Here is a 22,791-nt window from a genome sequence, read left to right on the forward strand (position 1 = left end):
CAGTGTGCAGTCCCACAGGCTGCCCCAATCTATGGACCACATCACATCCCCTGACCCCCACTTCATGTCCTTTTCTCCTAACCTGTTAGATTCTGGGATCTAACACTGCAATCGCTCCTCTAAGTGCCCCTCAATCCCTCCCTTCCCCTCACTTCATCGTACTCACCTGGTTCATTTGACTCTCCACTTACTACACTCATTCACAAAGGTAACTGAACTTGAACACACACCTTACTGACTAGTGTCAATTTAATTTCACGATCGCAAACCTTCAGTGGACTCACAGGATTGCCCAGCTATCCTACCATGTTTCCAAAGTACCTATGTCCAAGTTCTCCTAAATCCTGGTTTGAAATGGCCATTGATTAGCCAACAAGGTCAAATCCCTTCACCTTTCTGAACTCCCACCTGTTTTGCACCTTGAAAGCTTCCAACATTCTATCCTCCTCACCATCAGCTAATGACCTTCCTTCTTATTTCACAGAGAAAATAGGCAATCAGGGTGGCCAGGACTACCCTAGCCAGCAGGCTTCTTTATCCAAACACTTCCCATGCCTCTCATCTTTTCCACCTAAGCACTAATTGGGCCACTATCCCACCTAATCCTCTTCCATTCCTTGATGCAGACTCCTTTCTTTATGAATATTTTTGCTTTTTTTTGTCAATATTTACTATTTCCCCACAGCAACCCTGTTTTTCCAGAGTCGTAGAATGCCAACCTCTGCCTATGATATTAATTTTGCTTCTCATGACGAGGTCTTGTTAAATGGTCGTACTGGTTAAGGCAGAATTTAATTACCTTGGGTCAAAGGTCATTGCAAAATCAGGAGAAGGCTGGTATGGTATCATCAGTGTAAGTTCAAAAGTACAAAGCAGAACATGAGAGAGTAAGTTTCTAAGCATGAAAACATTTTGGAGATAATATGCTGATTTAGCTGGAATGTTGAATAATAACTTTGCTGGGTTTCTAACATGCTAAAAGTTATATAAATAAATATCTGCATTCAACCATAAGCAATTCATTACCTTTCACTCTGATTTTTGGGTAAATGGCACTATATGGGCCCTGAGAATCTTCTGGAACAGTTCCAATACATTGACCAAAGCAAAGGTACCATAAAAGTGCCTGTAACCAAACAGTGATGCAAACACAGGCTGGCAGGGCAATTCTGGCAGCATCTACCTTTGACTGAGGGAGGCTGTGAGCCAAGCTAGGAAATGCTGCCCAAAGAGCTCTGTCTGGATCAGGACAAGACAATGTTAACCAGGTAAAATGCTCAACTCCATGGCTTCTCAAAGTGAGCTCGATAATCAGCCTTCATCAGGATCTCCTGGAAGTTCCTGTTAACCATACAAGATTGGGCAGTTCCCCTAGATCAGCTAAATTAGACCCTCTGGAGATAGGTGATGGCAATCTGCACATTTAAAGATTTCCCCCGATGATTTTTACTATGTCTCTAAAATTTAAGAACCACTTCTTATTATCATCACTTTGACTTTCCTAAATATCCTGGGGGGGAAAAATGGCCTAATACAATCAGTTTGCTGGACAAAGCCAATTAGAGACCTAATCGTGGAAACAGTGCCTGCAATGATGTTCTAACACATTGATCATGTTCCAGGGCAGCTCTGAACAAGACAGTCCCTTGTTCAGAAAACTTCCCATGGATCCTCAAGGTCTGTTCATCAAGGACAGATGTCCCAGTCTGGCACTCACGGCCCTCAGGAACATGTTTCCCTTTTATTACTCCTCTGAATGAATCAGTCACTTTGGCCTATACACTAGTGTTCACCAAAATGCCCCTCATGAACAAAAATTTAAACCATATCTATTGCTCATCCATCATTCACTCATTCATTCGTTCAATCAACCATGCATTTATTGGACATTGTGGTTTTCCAAGTGCTGTACTAGGTGGTAAGGATACACAGTTGAAATACACAGCTGAAAAAGCACTTTCTCTAAGAAATTGTTTCCCACATAATAATTAGCTTAGTCTTCCCTTGAGGAATTTATTAGATGCAGCTCTGACCTATAGTTATTCATGTTTATATCTTACCTTTCTACTGAAACACAAGCTCCTGGTGGCAAACAATACCTTTCTCACCTCTGTATGCTCTACAGACAGGTATCAGTAAATGTTTTCTGAACCAGAGTGAATTTAACTTCAAGCAAAGTGACTCTGGTGTTCATGGAATGAAATGAATTTGAAGTGTGGCCAACTTTGGCTATGAATGTTTCCTGTTTTTTTTTTTTCGCACTTCTAGCATTGAACAATGTATACTTTTAACAAATTGTTCTTCAAAAATAGATGTGAGACTTTAAAAGTAGTTTATTCTGGTCACGGGGATGTAGGCTCCAGTCAAGCTAAATGACATCTGGCAAATCAAGTCGGCAAGGTAACAGGTTTTCAGAAGATCAAGCCAGTGGTCTGAGTCAGCCCACCCCTCTTGTCATGGGAAAAGTCTCAGAGGCAGGCAATGAAAAGCAGACCTTCTGACACCACACACTTTCAGTTAAGCCACCTATACCCCAGGCTCTTCAACCTTTGTCATTTTGAAATAAGAGCTTCAGGAAAGCACTCCTTAAAAGGGAACCCCTTAGATACAAACCAAAGACCTGATCCATGAAAGCAATCATTGATAAGCTGGGCTTCATTAAAATTAAAAACTTCTGCTCTGTGAAATACAATGTCAAGAGAATTAGAAAACAAGCCAAGAAGTGGAGGAAACATTTGCAAAAGACACATGTGATAAAGGACTGTTATCCAAAATATACAAACAACTCTTAATCTTGAAACTCAACAATAGGGACTTCCCTGGTGGTGCAGTGGTTAAGAATCCACCTGCCAATGCAGGGGATATGGGTTCGAGCCCTGGTCTGGGAAGATCCCACATGCCGCAGAGCAACTAAGCCCATGTGCCACAACTACCGAGCCTGTACTCTAGAGCTCATGAGCCACAACTACTAAGCCTGCGTACCACAACTACTGAAGCCCATGCGCCTAGAGCCCATTCTCTGCAACAAGAGAAACCACTGCAAATGAGAAACCTGTACACCACAATGAAGAGTAGCCCCCGCTCACCACAACTAGATAAAGCCCGTACGCAGCAACCAAGACCCAACGCAGCCAAAAAATAAGTTAATTAAAAAAAAATTAACAATAAGAAAACAAACAACCTGTAAAAAAAATGGGCCAAAGGCCTTAACAGAAACCTCACCAAAGATATGCAGTTAGCAAATAAGCATATGAAAAGATGTTCCACATCATATGTCATCATGAAAATGCAAATTAAAACAATGAGATACCACTACACAGCTATTAGAACGGTCAACACCAAATGTTGGTGCAACAGGAACTCTCATCCATTGCTGGTGGGAATATAAACTGGTACAGCCACTTCAGAAGGCAGTTTGGTGGTTTCTTACAAACTACACATACTCTTACCCTATCACCCAGCAATCATGCTCGTTGGCATTTATCCAAAGGAGTTGAAAACTTAGGTCCACACAAAAACCTGCACACGGATAACCTGCACACGGAAACTTATAGCAGCTTTACTCATAACTGCCAAATTTGGAAGCCACCAAGATCTCCTTCAGTAGGTGAATGGATAAATAAAGTGTGGTACATCCAGACAATGGAGTATTATACAGCACTAAAAAAAGAGCTATCAAGTCATGAAAAGACATGGAGGAACCTTAAATGCACATTACTAAGTGAAAGAAGCCAATCTGAAAAGACTGCATACTGTATAATTCCAACTCTGTGATATTCTGGAAAAGGCAAAACTATGGAGACAATAAAAAGATCAGTGGTTACCAAGGGTTGGGGGTGTGTGTGGGGATAGACGAATATGCAGAGCACAGATGACGTTTAGGGCAGTTAAAATATTCTGTATGATGTGATGATGCTAGATATAGACCATTATACATTTGTCCACACCTGTAGAACGTAAAACACCAAACGTGAACTCTAAGGTAAACGATGGACTTTGGGTGATTATGATGCGTCGATGCAGGTTCATCCTTTGTAAAAAAAAAAAAAAAAAAAAAAAAAAAAAAAAAATGCACCATTCTGGTGAGTGACATTGATAATGGGGAAGGCTATGCATACGTGGGGGCAGAGGGCATTCTGAAAATCTCTGTATATTCTTCTCAATTTTGTGGTAAACCTAAAACTTCTCTTAAAAAAGAGTCTTAAAAAAACAAAAAACAAAAACACACGAACCTCTGAGGTATTCAATTCCCATGGTCTATGGTCATAATTAGTTTCTTCAACTTGCAGAGGTGAATTTTCCTGAAAATCTTCACTTTTGTGTTCTATCATTAACATTTCAAATTTCTTCTTTGCAGATCCCACTATGTGGATGGTAACCTTTAAAATCAATATCAGTAGTGGTGAATAGCGGTTATCGTAGGTTGGGACTATGAGAGATTTGTATGTTCTTGTGTCTTATATTCCCTGTGATGTTTATATTTTTATAAGCAGATATGTTTTTGAACTCAAAAAACACCCCCCAATGAGTTCATGTTTTAAAATCTGAAAAGATCTATTGATATTTAAATTAGAGGGAGTGGACTCGTTACTTTTATACAAAATGGTAAAGATTTTTAAAGAGTCAATTTAAGGAAAGTGAAAAAAACCAATTTCTTGGCCAGATGTTCTGTTTATGTTAAGGTCTGTGATGGCAGGAGGTGTGGCTGCCTTGCTGTTATTTCTGTCTCATGTTTATTGCTCTTATTTCCCCCAAGACTGTAAGGTGTTGGTTTTTTTTCCTTAGTGTCTTCCCTAACATGGAGTTGTACTAAGTACTCAAAGATATCTTTGCTTAGTTGAATTGTCACATTAAGACAAAAAAAGTTTTATCTTAAAACATCCAGATAGGGACTTCCCTGGTGGTCCAGTGGTTAAGAATCCGCCTTCCAATGCAGGGCATGCAGGTTAGATCCCTGGTCGGGGAACTAAGATCCCACATGCTGTGGGGCAACCAGAGAGCCACATGCCACAACTACTCAGCCCGTGAGCTCTGGAGCCCACGCACTGCAACGAAAGATCTCACATGCTGCAACTAAGACCCTATGCAGCCAAATAAAAAAAAAGTTTTAAAAAAATCCAGATAATCTAGGACATTAAAAGATTTTTTTAAGTTTCTTTTAGCCAGATTATGAAATCATTATTCACCACGCCACCAGCTGTGGTGAATGTTAATCTCATAGAACAAAGATGGCACTTCCAGATCAAAGAAACCTGTTCATTTTTCAAATAAATAAATTTCACTCTGTCATTTCACACTTAAACATAAAATTGCCCTGCGGACACAGCCCATTTGCAGGCCAGCACTTGCTAACATTCTTTGAAATCCAAATAAAAGGAACCCAAGTTCTGGCTCCTTTCCTATCTCCATCCAGCAGTATCAGGTATTAAAAAGAACTTCTGAGGCACACCTTGGCCACCTGCCATTGGAACCTGCTGGAAATCAGCTAGCTTCCTAAGAGGATGGGGGACTCAGTCCACAAGCACTGTTGGAGCTTGACTTGTGCTGCCAAGACAACCCACGAGGTGAGGAGAGTAGCCTTGGGCAAAGGGAGCCTGGATGGCAAGGGTTTTCTCCCCGTTTAAAATTTCAAGAGTTGGTGCTTTTCTCATTTCTAAGGAAGCAGTCTTTGCTCCGGGGAAATGGCGTGTTTTCTGAGCTTGGGCTTACAAGGGTCCATCTCAGGAGATGGGACCTCCCCCTATACTCCCAACAGCTTGATAAATTGCTTATTCTCAAAGTCTTCCTGGTCCATTAGGACACAACCCCCCCCCTTTTTTAAGATATTTAACAAAAAAGCATTTAGTCATCTCAACATGACTCTGAGCCAAACCAGATCATTCTTTTCTAATAACTCAGCTTCTTAGAGGAAACAATTTGAATGCCCATACAGACTGTGGCACTCAACTGAGCTCATAACTACAGCTACCCAGAATTGTTTTTGTGATAATAATAATAATAAAGACCACATTAAGGTAGAACTTACTCTATGCCAGGCACTGGGCTAAGTGCTTTCTATGCATTATCTCATTTAATCCTTGCAACCACTTTATGATGTGCTACTGTCCTCCCCCACCTTACAGTAGAGTAACTAAGATTCAGACAAGTTTAGTGACTTACCCAAGGTCACATAGCTAATTAACAATAGACACAGAATCTAACCTAGGCTAGTGTGACCCCAAAGCCCTTTCTCTTATCCATAATGTTACACCTTCAGAAAAAAAAAAGTCTTGTCTCCAAACCTGGACTGAAAGTTCCTGGAGAGGAGGAGCTGTATTTTTTTTTTTTTTTTGCGGTACGCGGGCCCCTCACTGTTGTGGCCTCTCCTGTTGCGGAGCACAGGCTCCGGACGCGCAGGCTCAGCGGCCATGGCTCACAGGCCTAGTTGCTCCGCGGCATGTGGGATCTTCCCAGACCGGGGCATGAACCCGTGTCCCCTGCATCGGCAGGCGGACTCTCAACCACTGCGCCACCAGGGAAACCCGAGGAGCTGTATTTTAAAGAATTACCACCCTCACTGCAGCACTGAGCAATGGGTAAGGAAACCCAGCAACCAATTTCTTTACTCCATAAATACTAAGAAGTTGTGTGATGCCAGTTCATGTAAACTATAAGTTTACTCTTTCTACTTGAATGAACCTCAGTGCTATTTTTTTTCCTAAAGGCTCGGCTCAAGGGGTACCTCAAAAGGGCCCATTTAACATTTTGGCTCTTGAAATGGAATAAACATAATGAAACTGTCTTTTATCTCCCAGTATACAGGGCTGAATAGTGTCCTCCCAAAAGACTTGCCCATCTGTAACCTCAGAATGTGATCTTATTTGGAAATAGGGTCTTTGTAGATGTAATCAAGTTAACCTGAGAGGACACTGGATTAGGGTGGGCCGAATCCAATGACTGGTGTCCATATAAGATGTGAGAAATTTGGACATGGACACACAAGGAGAGCACCATGTGAAAACAGAGACACACAGGGAGAACACTGTGTGATGACAGAGGCAGGGACTGGAGACATGGGTCTACAAGCCAAGGGACACCAAGGATTGGCAGCAACCACCAGAAGCCAGGATACAGGCATGGAACAGGATTTCCCTTAGAGTCCTTGATTTCAGACATCTGGCATCCAGAACTGCGAGAGGATACATTTCTATAGTTTGAGCCACCCAGTTGGTGGTGCTTTATTACAGCAGCCTTAGGAAACTAGTAAATAGGATCTGGCTTAGGAAAAATATCAGTGTAAGAAAAGGCACCCTGGTCCTCCCAATTCAGAGGCTACACCAGATAGCCCGCCAGTTGGGGCTGCCTTTTTGGGCCCGTAAGTTCCTACTGTCCTTTCGAGGCTGAAGCAAACGCTGGTGACAGCGGACATCAGCGAAGGAGAAAGAAATTAGTTGGACCACTTGGTTCAGCCCCTGCTGGCGTGCTGCTCAGGACTGAGCTGTTTGCTCTGTGGTGTGTCTGTCATCACTGCTCTGGCAGCAAAGGGAGCCACAGATGTTCTCAAGCCACCACAGGGCCCTTGCAGGGCCAAGAGCGTCCGAGGACGGCGCAGCGTGCCCGTGGTGCCGGTGGGCAGGGGGGAAGGCAGAGCGCGTTGCTGATGTGCTGGTACCCTTATAAGAGGTAAGGGGCTATGTCAGTCCCAAATGTCCCCAAGGAAGAAGGGGCCAGGTGACCCATGCTGGACACACAACTATATGGTCAATGAATGGGCCCAAACCTTAATATCGGGCCATCTGTGGGCTGGGCGAGCAGGGGCAATGGCTGGGTTGGGGCTGAGGCAGACAAGAAGTCACACAGGAAGGGGGCAGAGACATCACAGGGCAGGAAGGGAGGTGCTGCCACAGGTGCCAAGAAGACCCCTCAGGTGGCCAGAGAGCTGAGTTCAGAACCAAGAAAAACTCAAGAGAAGCCAGGACTGGAAGAGCCAGGCCTGGCAGGAACCAGGGCCAGGGTGCCCTCCCAGGAAGAGGGATTTCAAGGCGAGGCGAGTGGGCCCTCCCTCCCTGGGGTGCACGCCAAGGCTGGGAAGACGGGGGCGTCTGGTGAGACCCCTCCGTTCAGAGGAAGCCACAGAGACACGTCTAGCATCCCGTCACCCTGGAAAGACGCTAAGAGGAGGTCGGACTCAGCTGCGTGAAAGGCCTGACTTGTAGACTGCCCTCCACCCGCGGCCCAAAACCCACCCCGAGTCCCACGCCCCAACCCCATCCAAAGCAGCACCTGATGGCCCTGAATGACCCACAACCCACGTCCGTGAACAAGGAGCACAAGGTGGGTTGTGCGGCAGGAAGCACTTGGTTAAAGGACCGAGGGGCTGTTTGGAGGCAGGAGGGGGTCAGTCAGGGCCAAGGGAGAGAGAGGCTCCAATCCAAGGGCTCTGACCACGAGACTGGCGGCTGAGAGCACAGCCTGGTGATGGCACATTTAGGAGGTGAAGACACGTGAAGAGAGTACAGGCCACTCCTGAGACTCACAACCAGGCAACAGTGTATGGGGTGCAAGCTACAAACCCAAAGCAAAGCCCTGCCTGGGGCCTTCTGCTGGATGGGCTCACGTGAGGCTGCTCAGTCATGTAACCAAGCAGGACCCTATGAGGCCTTCCCAGAACAGACCCCGCCCATGTCCTCTGCCTGCCTTTTGTCTGTAGAAAAACTTTAGTCACAGAATAAATTTAATCAGAGAAGTGAGAAAATGCAGAAAGAAAGAACAACAGTCAAGCAAGACAAAATAATAATACTTTAGCCGTTAAACAAAGTCAGGGACCTTTAGTTCTTCCTCAAGGACTACAGATACTATTCTGAGCCGTGTCATTTGAGCTGTTTTGCAGATACTGAAACCCCCCACCAGGTGGAAGAAGTTAACTGTATGCTGTCCACAAGCACGCAGACCCCAGACCCGTTGGAAACAGGAGGTTGATGATGCTGACTCCCAATTACCTCACCATCAACCCATCAGAAGAATGCCCACAAGCTGACCACGCCCTGCTCCTTGAACATTATAAGATTCCTCACTACCCCCTCCAGGGTGGGACACACAATCTTGAGGTCATTAGCCCCCTGTGGCCCTGTTTACCTGGCAAACCAATAAAGCTATTTCTTTCTACTTCACCCAAAACTCTGTCTCCAAGATTTAATCTGGCACCGGTATTCTTTCTGTCACCGAATTTTGACAACAGTAAAGGACTGTCTCGCTGTCCCCTGTCCTTTGAAGGGCATTTGATAAACTCTTGTAATGTCCAGTCAGGGCTGATCCACCTGCCTCATGGGGCCCTGTCTAGGTGGGCAGGGAGCTACAGAGAGCATAGTGACAAGGAGAGCTTTCTTGGAGAGTCCTTGTGTGCCATTAGTAGATCCCCCCTGGTGTAGGCTGGGCCTTCAGGAGGGTCAGCTTACCTCCCAAGCCTGCCACGCTGGTCCCACTGGGGTCATTCGGATGTGGAGTTGAAGGTGGATCATAGCCGATCACCAGGTCAATGGTGGCCTGGGTAGAAAAAATTCATTGCAGACAGAATCAGTGCAGGGCATCAGAATGCTATAGACTCAACACAAACCAATTCAGCAGGAGTAAAAGTTCTAGCAGGGCTGAGCAGGGGGATGGGAAAGTGAGAAGAGAAAGAGAGAAGGATGACACACCCTCCACTGTTTATATCTTCCCACCGTGTGAGCCCAGGTGGAGTGGGCACACCTGGGAAAGCAGTTACCTGGTACAGGTTGCCAAGTGTATCATTGCTAAGGGGCAGCCTCATAACTGGAGGAAAGTTCTGTGACAAGGAAACTTATAACAAACCTCCTTCCTAGGCTGGAGATGGCCTCCAATCACAGAATTACAGTCACAGAGGATCATTCTAAGTGTTTAAGTTTTTTGTTTGCTCATTGACGTCTTTGTTAATTGCTGAAATTTATTTTCACACTTCTCTCCAAAAAGAATTTTAAGCGACTAACAAAAAGTTATAAAACGATATGATTCATAAAATGGGGTTCAAAAAAAGGGAAACAAGTCTGATTAAAGAGAAAACAAAGATGCAAAATATGAAGTTGAAGATAAGTGCCATCCCTCTTGCATTAAATATGACCCCAAGTTGGCTAGAAGCCAAGGCAAGAAGGAGAACATAAAATGTTATACATAACCTTTCATTATCAGAAAGGAAGAAACATACCAACTCGTTATAGGAGATAAAATTATTCCCATTTTAAAAATCTGAGTTAAATTTCTCACGTGGGGCATTATTTTAGGGCAGAGTTTCCTATACTTTCATATTTTGTGAACCGATAAAATTTCAAAAAAGTTTGCGAGGGGGACTCAACATAGGGTCGCTAATTTTTATTTTGCCAAACACATGCCCTCAACTACCATCTACTACTATAATCATTTCATAAAGGACTTTTAACAGCAAAAGTGAGGAAGGATAAACCTCAAAATAAAAGAAGTCCTTTGAAAATAAGAATGGCGCACACACACACACACACACACACACACACACCCAGGTTATCAGATAAAATACAGGATATAAAATTTGGAACGTATTTATACTACAAAACTGTTCATTGTTTATCTGAAATTCAAATTTAAATGGGCATCCCACACTTCCATTTGCTACTTTTGCTACACCTGGTAAACTCTAACACACACACATACACACACACACACACACACACATACACACACACAATTGCCCTGTCTGCTCATTAGTAAATACTCCCTCATGGATCAGCACATTCTTTGCCAACTTAAGAACTATGACCTGGGAGACACTGAACAGGATAATAAATGATGCCTCTGACAGCAGTTTCTTGGCAAATATAGAATCATAAGAGCAGCGTCTCATGGCTACAACCAGGCCACAATAGGAACACTGAATGCAATGAGGGGCTCAGTTGCCAAACTTGAAGAATCCACCTTTCACACCCTAGAAGAGTCCATGAATGGCTCAACCTCTGTATCAATGGCTTCCCAATAACTTCAGGATCCTCAGAGGTGCTCCAGGCCCTCTTACAGGGGTAAGGGGACACCAGGGGGCCAGGCCTGAGGCCCTCACTCTTCCTTACTCCATTCAATGCCTACAATTCTGCCATTTCAGCATTCTACATATGCTTTCTCCTCTGCTTTAAAGAGGAAAAAACAGCCAGAAAAATCACTGACTTGTACCATCTTCCCTTAGTATCATTTCTCTCAGCCAGTTTGGGGTAGATAGATGACAGCTGACATTCTGAATTTACATTTTATGATTAGAATGCTAATTCACAGCAAACCTATATGTTTTGGAGACTAGACCAGCAAAACTGACATTCCTAATGGACATTAATGCATTCTTGCCTTCAGGGATGGCCTCTTTTAAATTTTCTCCCTTTGCCCAGGCTCCCAAGCAAAATATTGACAAATTGTTTGGAAAACGAAGGGGTCAGAGGTTAACAGGGCAAGCATATTAGCTTTATGGGTGCTTGTTAGCAATCTTAAGAAATCTGAAAGCTGTGATGCTAGAGTCAATTTTTTTTCAAGTGCACTTGAAAAAGAGTCTCTCTTCTGGTCTCATATCAGACAGTATCAGTGTGTACTTGTTTAGAGAGGCTGTGATCAGAAAACATTCAGCTGCCAATGGAATAATAAAGACCCTGGGGACCTCCTTGGTGGCTCAGTGGTTAAGAATCCTCCTGCCAATACAGGGAACACGGGTTCGAGCCCTGGTCTGGGAAGATCCCAGATGCCGCGAAGCAGCTAAGCCCATTCGCCACAACTACTGAGCCTGAGCTCTAAAGCCCATGAGCCACAACTACTGAGCCCACGCGCTGCAACTACTGAAGCCCAGGAACCTAAAGCCTGTGCTCCGCAACAAGAGAAGCCACTGCAATGAGAAGCCCATGCACCACAACAAAGAGTAGCCCCCGCTCTCCGCAACTAGAGAAGGCCCGTGCACAGCAATGAAGACCCATCGCAGCCATAAATAAATAAATTAATTAAATTTTTTTAAAATCATGATATTAACATCTTGATATTCTGGTCTAATATTAATGAATTACCTTCTATAGAATGCTTCAAAGAGTATCTGATACACAGAGCTATACTCACCATACAAATGTTAACAACCAAGTGAATATGCCCAGAGCTGTACCAAGAGAGGGTCCCACTCACACTATAGCATTCTGCCATAGAAAATCAAGTTTATCTACTTTGTAGTTCTGTCAATATGAGTACAGGATGAGGCCATATCATTTGTAAATGCACCTATTTATCTCAAAACCAGTAGGGAGAGTGTGTGTGTGTGTGTGTAGTGAGCTACTTATAATTTCACACTCTTGTCTTAATGAACCTTTGCAAAGCCATCTCACTTCAAAGCCATTCAACAAGAGGGAAATGCTCACCCCAGTCTCTTGCCCCCTTTCGTTTAGCAGGGAGATCAGTTTGTAAGGCAGCGATCGGCTCTGGTCACCGATCAGGTCTTTCAGGGCTACGGTGGCCGTGCCAATTAACCTGCAGGGGAAAGGAAAAAGCACACAGTAACCCACATAAGAGGCATGTTTCCATTTCCGCACTGGATCTTCCAATCCTCTTCCTATTCATCTGCGAGCATTAAAATCACTCATAATGAAGCATGGGCCATTTTGTGCTCTCCCTAGCAGGGTATTTTGGCAGTAACCATCACACAGCAGCCACCATGTCTCCATAACAAGCAGTCATTTCAAGAGTCAAACTATGGTGCCTGTGAAATTTCAAGTCACAAATGAGATCGATGGGTGAGAGACAAAGACTGAATATAACCTCGAAGAATACAGGAAGAGAGAAAAGTAGGACAAAGTTTAGGCATTCTTCTGTAATGGACATTTAAAAGGACTCATAAAATATTGTCCACTGTAATCTGTTAATATGTTGTGATACAAAACAAAAGGGAGTTTAAGGTAGCAGAGGGAATTAAGGTTGCTAATCAGCTGACCTTAATATGATTAGACTGGGCCTACCCAGATAATCCAGGATTGAAATTAGAAGAGGGAGACAAGAGTCAAGAGACTTGCAAGAAACACTCAACAAGCTGTCACTAGTTTGAAGGGACCACAAGCCAAGGAATGCAGGCGGCCTCTAGAAGCTGGAAAAGGCAAGAAATGGATTCTCCCCTAGAGACTCCAGAAGGAATACAGCCCAGCTGACACCTTCATTTTGAAGGTAAGCCCACTGGACTTCAGACCAGTAGAGCTGTAAGGTGGTAAATTGTGACGTTTTAAGCCACTAAGTTTGTAGTAATTTAAAGCAGCAACAGAAAATTAATACAGGCCTCATGCAGAAGTTTTTCTCACTTTCACCTTATTTCCTAAAATTTTTTGATTTTTGTTTGTTTGTTTGTTCTGTTTCCATCATCCTTCTTGTAGGTAGTAGCAGTAGTAAACTTCATCTCATGTAGGCCATGGTCTTCAGAGACTGGCTAATTGATTTAGTAATGGGCTGAGGAAACCACACAAGAAGATAGAAAATCTAAGCTTCCACCTGGGCCAGGTAACACATGGTTCAGAAGCTGCTTTGGTGTAACAGATACCTGACCGAATGTGAAAGTCTGAGTCCAGGTTAATGGAAGAGCGTTAGGAATTCACTGACTCAGTCCTGGGCACTGATGCTGTTTGATGTGTACAGCCTCAACGTAGAAGAAATGACTTAAAAGTGCATAACTTGTAAATTTGTCGATTGATTTTCATTTGAATAGTATCATATAGTAAAAGTGGTATAGGAAATAATTTTAATGGAAATAGTTTTGTGAAATAAAGGCCACTTGGGAACATTTGATCAATAAAAAAAACCAACATTGTCCACTATAAAAACATCCCCCCAAGTAAACCTTCTTGCAGTGTAAATAGGTTGCTAGTTTACTGACGGGGTAACTTGCTAACTCACATGCTGTGGAGCATCATTCAAAAGTTGGATGTGTGCACTTCTTTCTCTTCCTGGACCCCAAGGGATTATATTCAGCCTCTACCACTTACCCATCCACCTCTTAATTTTTGGTTGTTATATTCTTTCATTTGTTTTATTTTTTGGATTCCACAAATAAGTGATAACATATAGAATTTTCTTTCTCTGTCTTACTTCAGTCACTAAGCATAATACCCTCCAGGTCCATCCACGTTGTTGAAAACAAGAAAATTTCATTCTTTTTTATGGCTGAGTAATATTCCATTGCATATATGTGCCACATCTTTTTTATCCATTCATCTGTCGATGGACACTTAGCTTGCTTCCATATCTTGGCTATTGTAAATAATGCTGCTATGAACATTGAGGTGCAGATACCTTTTTGAAATCGTGTTTTCATTTTCTTTAAATATATACCCAAGTGGAATTGCTGGGTCCTATGGTAACTCTATTTTTAGTTTTTTGAGGAACCTCCATACTGTTTTGTATTGTTTTGTTTTTACAGTGGCTGCACCAATTTACATTCCCACGAACAGTGTAAAAGGGTTCCCTTTTCTCCACATCCTTGCCAACATTTGTTGCTTGTGGTCTTTGTGATGACAGCCATGCTGACAGGTGTGATGTGATATCTTATTGTGGTTTTGACCATCTACCTCTTAGTGCACATAACATACTGGCACAGAAGTACACCTGTGTCCCTCCTTACTACAGTGAAGCTCCTGAAAGCAGGGGTTGTTTCCTGTTCTGTTCATTCCTCTAACCCCAGTGCTTGGAACATAGTTTGCTTATTAATAGATATTTACTGAATGAAGGAAAGAAACATTTTTGTAGTTAGGGCACATGATCAAAAAAATTTATAGAACACACATCCCCAGGGAGTTGGTCAATATAAAAGTGTAACCTGTGGAATATAGTCTGTAAATTGGGGTTATAATGCACAACATGGTATGACAGTGGGTGAATTTAAGGAGTTCCCTTTGTGAAATGCAATTAAAAAGCAAAGAGAGTCCAGGGTGTGCTCTCAGTATAGATACTGAAAAAGGAAAAGAGAAATAGTAAGAATTTTTAAATGCTATTTACTTATGTCTTGTCTATATTTACAGCGACTTATACTAACAATAGCAGATATGATAGCCTGGATTATCGTTAGCATAAAGTTAGAAAACTAAATATCAAGTCCTCAAAATGATAGGAGAGATTCCTTATACCAAAAACCCCGTGGTGAAGAAACCGTAGTTGAGAATAAAAATAGCTCTGGGCTGTCAGGCAAAAACAATAATCAGGAAAGATTCCCCCTGTGGAGAAATATTCATTTTATTTTAAAATGTACATTTTGTTTTAAAATCAGGAAGTGAAAGTTGATGTCAACATAGACACATTATTTTTAAACTGACATGTATCTGTATTCTCATCCCCCACTCGGACCTCAGAAATAGGACCAGATTGTAGATTCAGGGTCTGTCATCCAACCACATACGTCCAGTGACTCAGAATAAGTGACTTCACTTTCTGTGAATAGGTATATTATATCACACAAGACCAGACATTGCTATGATACCCTGTTTCACACAACTAACCCCATGATGTGAACAACTGGCACAGGGCTTCTTGGAAGAGTGCACTGACTTGAAACGAACACACCCAAGATTTTCAACAACCATGATGGATTCTGCTCTCTTCTAATATCACAAGTAGAGTCAGAAAAGAAAAATTTTGCCTCCAGAGGACTGAGTGCACTTTTCAGCCCTTTTAGGTCAATACAGAAATTAGGTCTCTCTGTCAATGCTGAGAATTGATGGGACCTTTACAGAGTAATTTTTCATACATGAGTATGTTCACTCCGTATGTTAGTATCTTGTTTGTTTTTGTTTTTTAACATCAGTATGTTTTCTTCTCACTTGGGTTTTTATTCCCCTGATATACTGAGGACAAGAGACTACCCATGACTCCATCTCCACCTGATGAAACAGAGAAACCTCCCACACAAGGTGAGAACCCCTGGCAAAATCTCTTCCACATCTCTCTCAGCCCCACAGGGTGTGAGCTTCTCTCTATGGACTTCTCTCCATGTTTTAAGACAGCAGGCCACAGAGTTGGTTAATTCGGTTTTTTTCAATAAGAACAAAACCTGGAAAGGTTTAAAAGTTATCTGGGGCTTCCCTGGTGGTGCAGTGGTTGAGAGTCCGCCTGCCGATGCAGCGGACACGGGTTCGTGCCCCAGTCCAGGAAGATCCCACATGCCGTGGAGTGGCTGGGCCCGTGAGCCTGCGCGTCCGGAGCCTGTGCTCCGCAACGGGAGAGGCCACAACAGTGAGAGGCCCGCGTACCGCAAAAAAAAAAAAAAAAAAAAGTTATCTGACTCGTACTCACCTTGGAAAGACATGGAAACACACTGGATTTTACTCTTCACAGTTCCATGATTCATAACCTAACTTTATGATTAAAATCATAACATTGTACACTTGAACGTGTACTGATTTGCTTTTGCTAAAGCCAAGATGACCTGAATCTCTATCAACAATAAATAATCCCTGGAACAAAACAAAAAACACAGCACGCGGGGATGATACTGAAGTGGAAAGAGGGCCGACCTGGGTTGGACCAGCATTTATCAACAGCAGCACTGCTGACGCTTTGAACTGGATAATTATTTGTTTTAGGGGCTGTCCTGTGCCTTGTCAGATGCTCAGCAGCTTCCCTGGCCTCTACCCACTAGAGCGTCTCTACACATTGCCAGTTGTCCCCATAGGCAAAATCACCACAGGCTGAGAACCACTGGGTTAGACAATTCCTGTTCTACCCCTAACTCTGTGTCCCAACTGCCTTTGAGGACTTGGCTAAGTCACCCAAATCTCTGAGCCCCCTTCATTATCTGCAAATGAGTAGATTGAAAGAATTCCTCAGACCCTTTTTAGCCCTGAAAGTCTGCTACTGGCTTATATATATGATGTTCCTATGTATGTCTATTCAGAAAATTCTCTCATGTTATACATTTCTTTTCTCTTAAAGCCTTTGTTTATTGATTTAGGGGGGAAAATATCCTAGAAAATGTCCATAATGAACAATCCAGAATACTAGGCAAGTTTTCTGCCTTCAAAGGTATTGGCCTATAACATCAGGAGTCAAACAAATTCCCACAGGGTGTCAGGAGGAAAGTTTAGGCCAATAACAGAAATGTGGAATACAGTGAGTATTAGGTGAGACAATAGGGAGTGGTGGGACTTGTGGCTAACTGGGGAGAACAGCTTTGCCTAAAACACAAAACCCATCTGCTGGCCCTTTATGGCCCTGAATGGTTTTACAACCTCCATTCTGACTCGTCCAGTATCCGCTGCTTTCCCCTCCCCATGAGAGGGTGTGAGAGGATGGTAACAAATAACAGACCAGGAATGGAGTGAAATAAAAGAAGCCAATCGTGAAGTCTGATCTCAATTCCTTCTTTCAGAAACCTTTAGTCCCATTTCTTAAGATTTGCTTTTTCATCATAAAATTCTTATGCTTGTGGGGGTGGGGTGGGGGAGGGGAGGGAGACATCAAAGAAAACTTAAATTTCTTTTTTCTGAAGATAGTGCTTGTTTAGATGAAAGCCTAGAAAGACTTTAATCCACAAAATATTTTTAATGGCTCAGTGAGTTGAAGAAAAATGTAAACAGTTACAACTTCTAAGATCTTTCACTGTAAGTTGAAGAAAACATCCCCTATGGGTGTCTGAACTCTATAGGGCTTTGAAGGCAAGCCTGGCCTGGCCTATTTTCTATGATGTTGCTTGGATACAAAATACAGTGAGAGACTGCGAAATGATGACTTGGCCTCCTACACAGGGAATAAGAAGAGTTCAGCCGGACCACAAGCCAATTTCCTTTAAAGAAGGTGATACTAAACCAAGACCCTTTTTCTTTCATATTACTAATGTTACAAATATGTTAAAATATTATGGTGTGAAAGTAATGGGGAAACTTTTACCCTGTGTTTTCATGGAAAAATAAGAGTCTCCCCATGGGCTCCACCCAACACTAAAATGGATGGACCACACCTCAAAAAGAAACTTATGGTGCAAGAATAATAAACAGCAGATGTATTCTGAAATGAAGAAAGAGCCAGTCCTTCTCCTATTCCTTTCAGTCCACGAACCCCCATATAGTTTGTTGTTGGTTCTCTCTGTGACATCAAACTAATTCTAAGCAATGGAAGCAACTACTTGAAAATTAGATGTTAGGTTTGGGGGAACTAAAGAGTTTAACTGTAAACTAGTCAACTCGATCATGCAAGTGTTGGTTAAGAACTTTTGTTTCTTTCTTGTTAAAACAGAGTCTAGTGTGTTTAAAAGAGAAATGGAAAACGTTTTCCCCTTTGGCCTGGACGCAAATGTTAACAGTCGCATGCCACTGTGGTGAGTAAGGGCTTTGCTGGCTGAGTTCTTAATAAGGGAACTCACATCTAGCGAGTTGTTCTTCTGTGCAGCAGGGACCCAGCCCACATGGATTACTGGGGGAGAGTTTACTGGAAATTCCCTCATGAAGGAAAGGAAAAATAAGTTGGAGGCTGGAAAGTCACACATTGTTCTCTCAGCTCCCAAGGACTGCAGAACTACCAACTTCCCATCCTTCGAGGGGCAATAACAGTCCCCAACGGGGCTGGCGAACAAATGCTTTTCTGAGTGGCTCCCAGGTCTCCTGCAGGACCATGACTCGCCCAGCCTTTGAAGCACTGGGCTCTCAGCCAGCTGGGCCTTGTCGTCTGCGCCAGGCCCAGAAGGCCAGTGGGGATGCTCGGCTGGGTCCCATCCCCTCCGCAGACTTCTCCCTCCCCTAGGCCAGTATCAGTGGAGCTCCTCCCTTGGCTCTGAGCCAAAAGGAGGGAGCGCCAAGCCCTGCACCTTGCTTTCTACCAGATGTGGGGAGAGGCAGGGGCAGCCATGGCAGTGAATCCTATCACAGGGAACCCCAGAAAGCACCTCCCCGGGTCGCCCATCCACCTCACCTGTGGGGAACCCTCCGAGTCTCCCAACCAGCCCACCCTTGCGCTCTGGATTAGCTCCTAAAACTGTTTCTCAGAATGTGGTTCCCCAGACTTCCCTGCAGCAGAATTAGCAGGGCGGGTACAGATTCCCAGGACCCTGAGTCAGACTTTTTCTTTAGTTAATTCTTATACCCAGGAAGTTTGAGAAACAATGGTCTAGAACAGGTGGAGGGGTGGATGGAGGGCGGGGGAAGGGAAGGCAGCTGGCAAAGCCAGACCTGGGGAACAGGGAACACGTGCAGTTTTCTAAAAGTACATTCAATGTGATAATACAGGTTCACGTTTGAGAAATGGACATAGCAATCAATTATTTAATAGAACAAAGGAGAAAGCAAAACTCCATCAAAGTCTACTCGGCAGGCCTAGTTACCTGCGCCCTCCCATAGCTTCCCATCCTTACTGCACACCAGGATTGTCAGAGGACCCTGAGGCCTTTGTCCTGTTCATCACAAGGGAGCAGGGGTTTTAGAAAACCTAGAAACTCCTAGTCCACACAGTGGTTCCCCAACCTAGCAGTGTACAAGCCCCCTGAGGTGGAGGTGTAACAAACTCCATGCCCAGATTTTGGAATCACTGAACTAGCCTGGAGGCTGTGGCAGTATCTGCAGGATTCAGGGCCAGCCTTTGCTGCAGATGGCATCACTTTAACAGGGGAAGGAGCTGAGTGGAAGCCCAGGTCTCTTCTCCAAAGCCCTCCTGGGCAGCGAGGCTACAAGGCCAGTGGTGGGTTAACTAGCCTAATGCTTGGCATATAGAAGATGTCTAAGAGTTAATTTCTTGAATAGATGACTGTAACCTGCTATTTTGCTATTTGCTCTTGACCAATTCTCCTGTTCATTCAGTCCTCAAAGTTCTGGCTCTATGCTTGCCCATTCTGGACAGTTCAACAGAACTCCCAGGCTCCGTCTCTGTCTAATGCCCTCATCCTTTAGACTCAAGGCAGTAGTATTCACTCATTCATTCATCAAGCACTTGGACCTTATAAAGTAAGGGGGACAGCATAACATAGTGACTAAGAACTCGGCACTAGACAGAGCTGACTGATTCAGACTTATCCTTGTACCACAGATTTTGTAACTTCTCTAAGCCTCAGTGTCCTCATCTGCAAAGTGGGGATAATGACAGCTCCTACCTAACAGTATTGTTGTAAGGATTAAAAGGATAATCTGGTAAGTGCTTAACATCACTTTTCATTATTATTTCAGACACTATTCTGGAAAAAGGGATCCTAAAATATGGGGAGGGGGAAGGGTAAGCTGTGACAAAGCGAGAGAGAGGCATGGACATATATACACTACCAAACGTAAGGTAGATAGATAGTGGGAAGCAGCCGCATAGCACAGGGAAATCAGCTCGGTGCTTTGTGACCGACTGGAGGGGTGGGATAGGGAGGGTGGGAGGGAGGGAGACGCAAGAGGGAAGGGATATGGGAACAGATGTATATGTATAACTGATTCACTTTGTTATAAAGCAGAAACTAATACACCATTATGAAGCAATTATACTCCAATAAAGCTGTAAAAAAAAAAAAAAAAGGGATCCTAAAAACAATATGACTCCAAGTCAGTACTTGCAGGGAAAGCTGGTCTGAACTCATGCACAGCCTAAATCACAGGAAGGCGGGTTTATCTATGCGGAGTGTGGGCAGGTGGGCATGAATGAACAGATAAGAACCCTTTGTAACTACCCACAGCCATTTCTATACAATCACTGTGCAGAGTTCTTAAAACCAATCCTTTCTCTTACGTACATCAAATAGCTCCCTCCCCACCGTCAATGCTATATATACACTGTGAATCTGTTTGGAAAACAATTTTTATTTTCAGGATTAGACCAGAAGTAAACTTCAGCTGTAGATGAATTCTCATAGAATCCAATTAGTCGAATCTGAATGCATTTTTAAAGCCATAGGTCTCATAAAACGTTTCATGATAAAAGAGACCCCAGAGCAAATCCTTATATGAAAAACCTTTCTAAACCAGCGCACGTGTACGTGCGTGCGCACACACACCCTGTACCCTTTTTCTCCCCTTTTCCCCTGCTTCATTCTTCTTCATCATATTTATCACCATCTGATAAACTATATGTGGATTTACTTGTTTATTGTCTGTTGCCTCCACTCAGATGTGAGCCCCATGAAAGGCATGGAGTACCCCCAGCGCCTAGAGCAGTGTCTGACACACAGCAGCCATAAGCAAACATTTGTTGAATGAATAAACTAACTGATACATCACTGAAGATAGTCCAATGACCTTGCAAATGATTTATAGGTTATGAAGCTTCCTCTCCTAAGAGATGTTCCTCCAAGTACAATCAGGAGATAATTACAGCTCTTATTATGAAATATCTTTCTCTTTCAGTCTCTTTGGGTGTTTCTCACCAGGGCTGTGATCTCCCCAAACAGCGGGGTTCAGCCTCTCCAGCACCCAGAGCCAACCAGCCCAGACCAGCTTTGATCTTTGCATAGCTTTGCTGCTCTGTTGAAAAAGCGGAACTAAAAATAAATCAGAACTGGGAGTTTTGTTCCAAGTACCATCTGCCTCTGGCTTAGACTTTCGCACAGCCCGAGAAGCTACTCCAGGTAGAAAACCTGCCTCAACCCTTCTCACCAACCACACTGGGGAAAAGGAGAGGTCATGGGGACCGCCTCAATTAATCCCACTGCTATGTTTACACATGGCACTGGCAGAAGTGAGTCTCACCACTAGGGGAAATAAAAGTATTAAAAGCTTGAACACAAGGTCTTTTGTTTACCAGTAAACAAAAATTTCTCATAAGCAATACCACACCGTCCCATCAAATTAATTTCATTCCAAACCACAGTCTTTCTGTTTTCTCTAAGCAAAAACAAAACAAAAACAAAAAACCCTTGCCCAGGGAGTTAGTATATTTCATAACCCAGACTTGTCCTTTCGCTTTTTCTAATTCTACAGCCCCCAGTACCATCCTGTGTGTAAGTGTGTGTAAGTTATGCTGTGCTCTCACTTTCACATCCTGGCACTCTGGCCCTCAACACACACACACACACACACACACACACACACAGGAAATAAACATTGGAAGGTCTGAGGTTAAACTCTGGATTTACGAGGTTAAATCCACGTGCTTCCAATCAAAGAGCTGGGTGACTTTAAGCAATTTGGTGAACCTCTCTGAGCCACATTTTTCTCAACTCTAAGACGTCAATAAGCCTGTCTGACTCAAAGTCATTATAAAGATGAAAACCGACTGCGTGTGGAGCAGTTTTAGCACAATTCCTGGCCCATGGTAAGCCCACAATAGATATTAGCTATTATGTTGCTCATCAGGAAATTTAAGTGATTTTCTTCCTTAATTATATTAAATTTGCCCTTATGTCTATCACTTACTGAGGAAGTATTCCAGCCACCATCATGAAGATGAAGAAACTTGCCAAAAGCCACCCAACCAGTAAGTAGCAGAGCCAAAATCCAAACTAATCTCATGATCATGCAGCTGACCACTTGCCCCCATCACCTCTTATGCAAGAAGTCGGGTAAATTTCCTCCTAGGTATATTGTGAGGTCTTCGGTTATCTTCTTCTTACATTACAGCAAAGCAGACAACTTACCTTCAGAGGATGTCTCTAACTTTGCCGTGCATTTGTGTGGGGTATATGTGATGGTTTCAAATGCACAAGTACACACACATGGAGGGGAAAAATAAGAGTACTAGGAAGGCAAACTTTTAGACAGTTACAGTCATTTTATATCAGACATTGTAATTCGCATTCCTACACGTTCAATTTGGATCTTTTTTTAATACTTTCCACGTCTCTACTTCACTTGCTCAAGCTTTCCTCTACCTTCCTTAACCTGTGGA

At 43.3% G+C, this 22,791-nt stretch overlaps 1 protein-coding gene across 2 annotated transcripts in view; it reads right to left on the reverse strand.

Moving 5' to 3' along the window:
• The window catches only part of MYOF (myoferlin), a 157,808-nt gene that overhangs the window by 106,478 nt on the left and 28,539 nt on the right, over positions 1-22,791 (reverse strand). For both annotated transcript variants that reach the window (XM_082630028.1, XM_082630027.1), the window contains exons 4-5: positions 12,399-12,507; positions 9,435-9,522 (exon numbers count right to left, since the gene is read on the reverse strand). In XM_082630028.1, the coding sequence (XP_082486154.1) occupies positions 9,435-9,522; positions 12,399-12,507 (197 nt within the window). The remainder of the gene's footprint in view (positions 1-9,434; positions 9,523-12,398; positions 12,508-22,791) is intronic.

Source organism: Mesoplodon mirus (assembly GCF_964341445.2).
Source record: "Mesoplodon mirus genome assembly, chromosome: 2".
NCBI classification, from domain to species: domain Eukaryota; kingdom Metazoa; phylum Chordata; class Mammalia; order Artiodactyla; family Ziphiidae; genus Mesoplodon; species Mesoplodon mirus.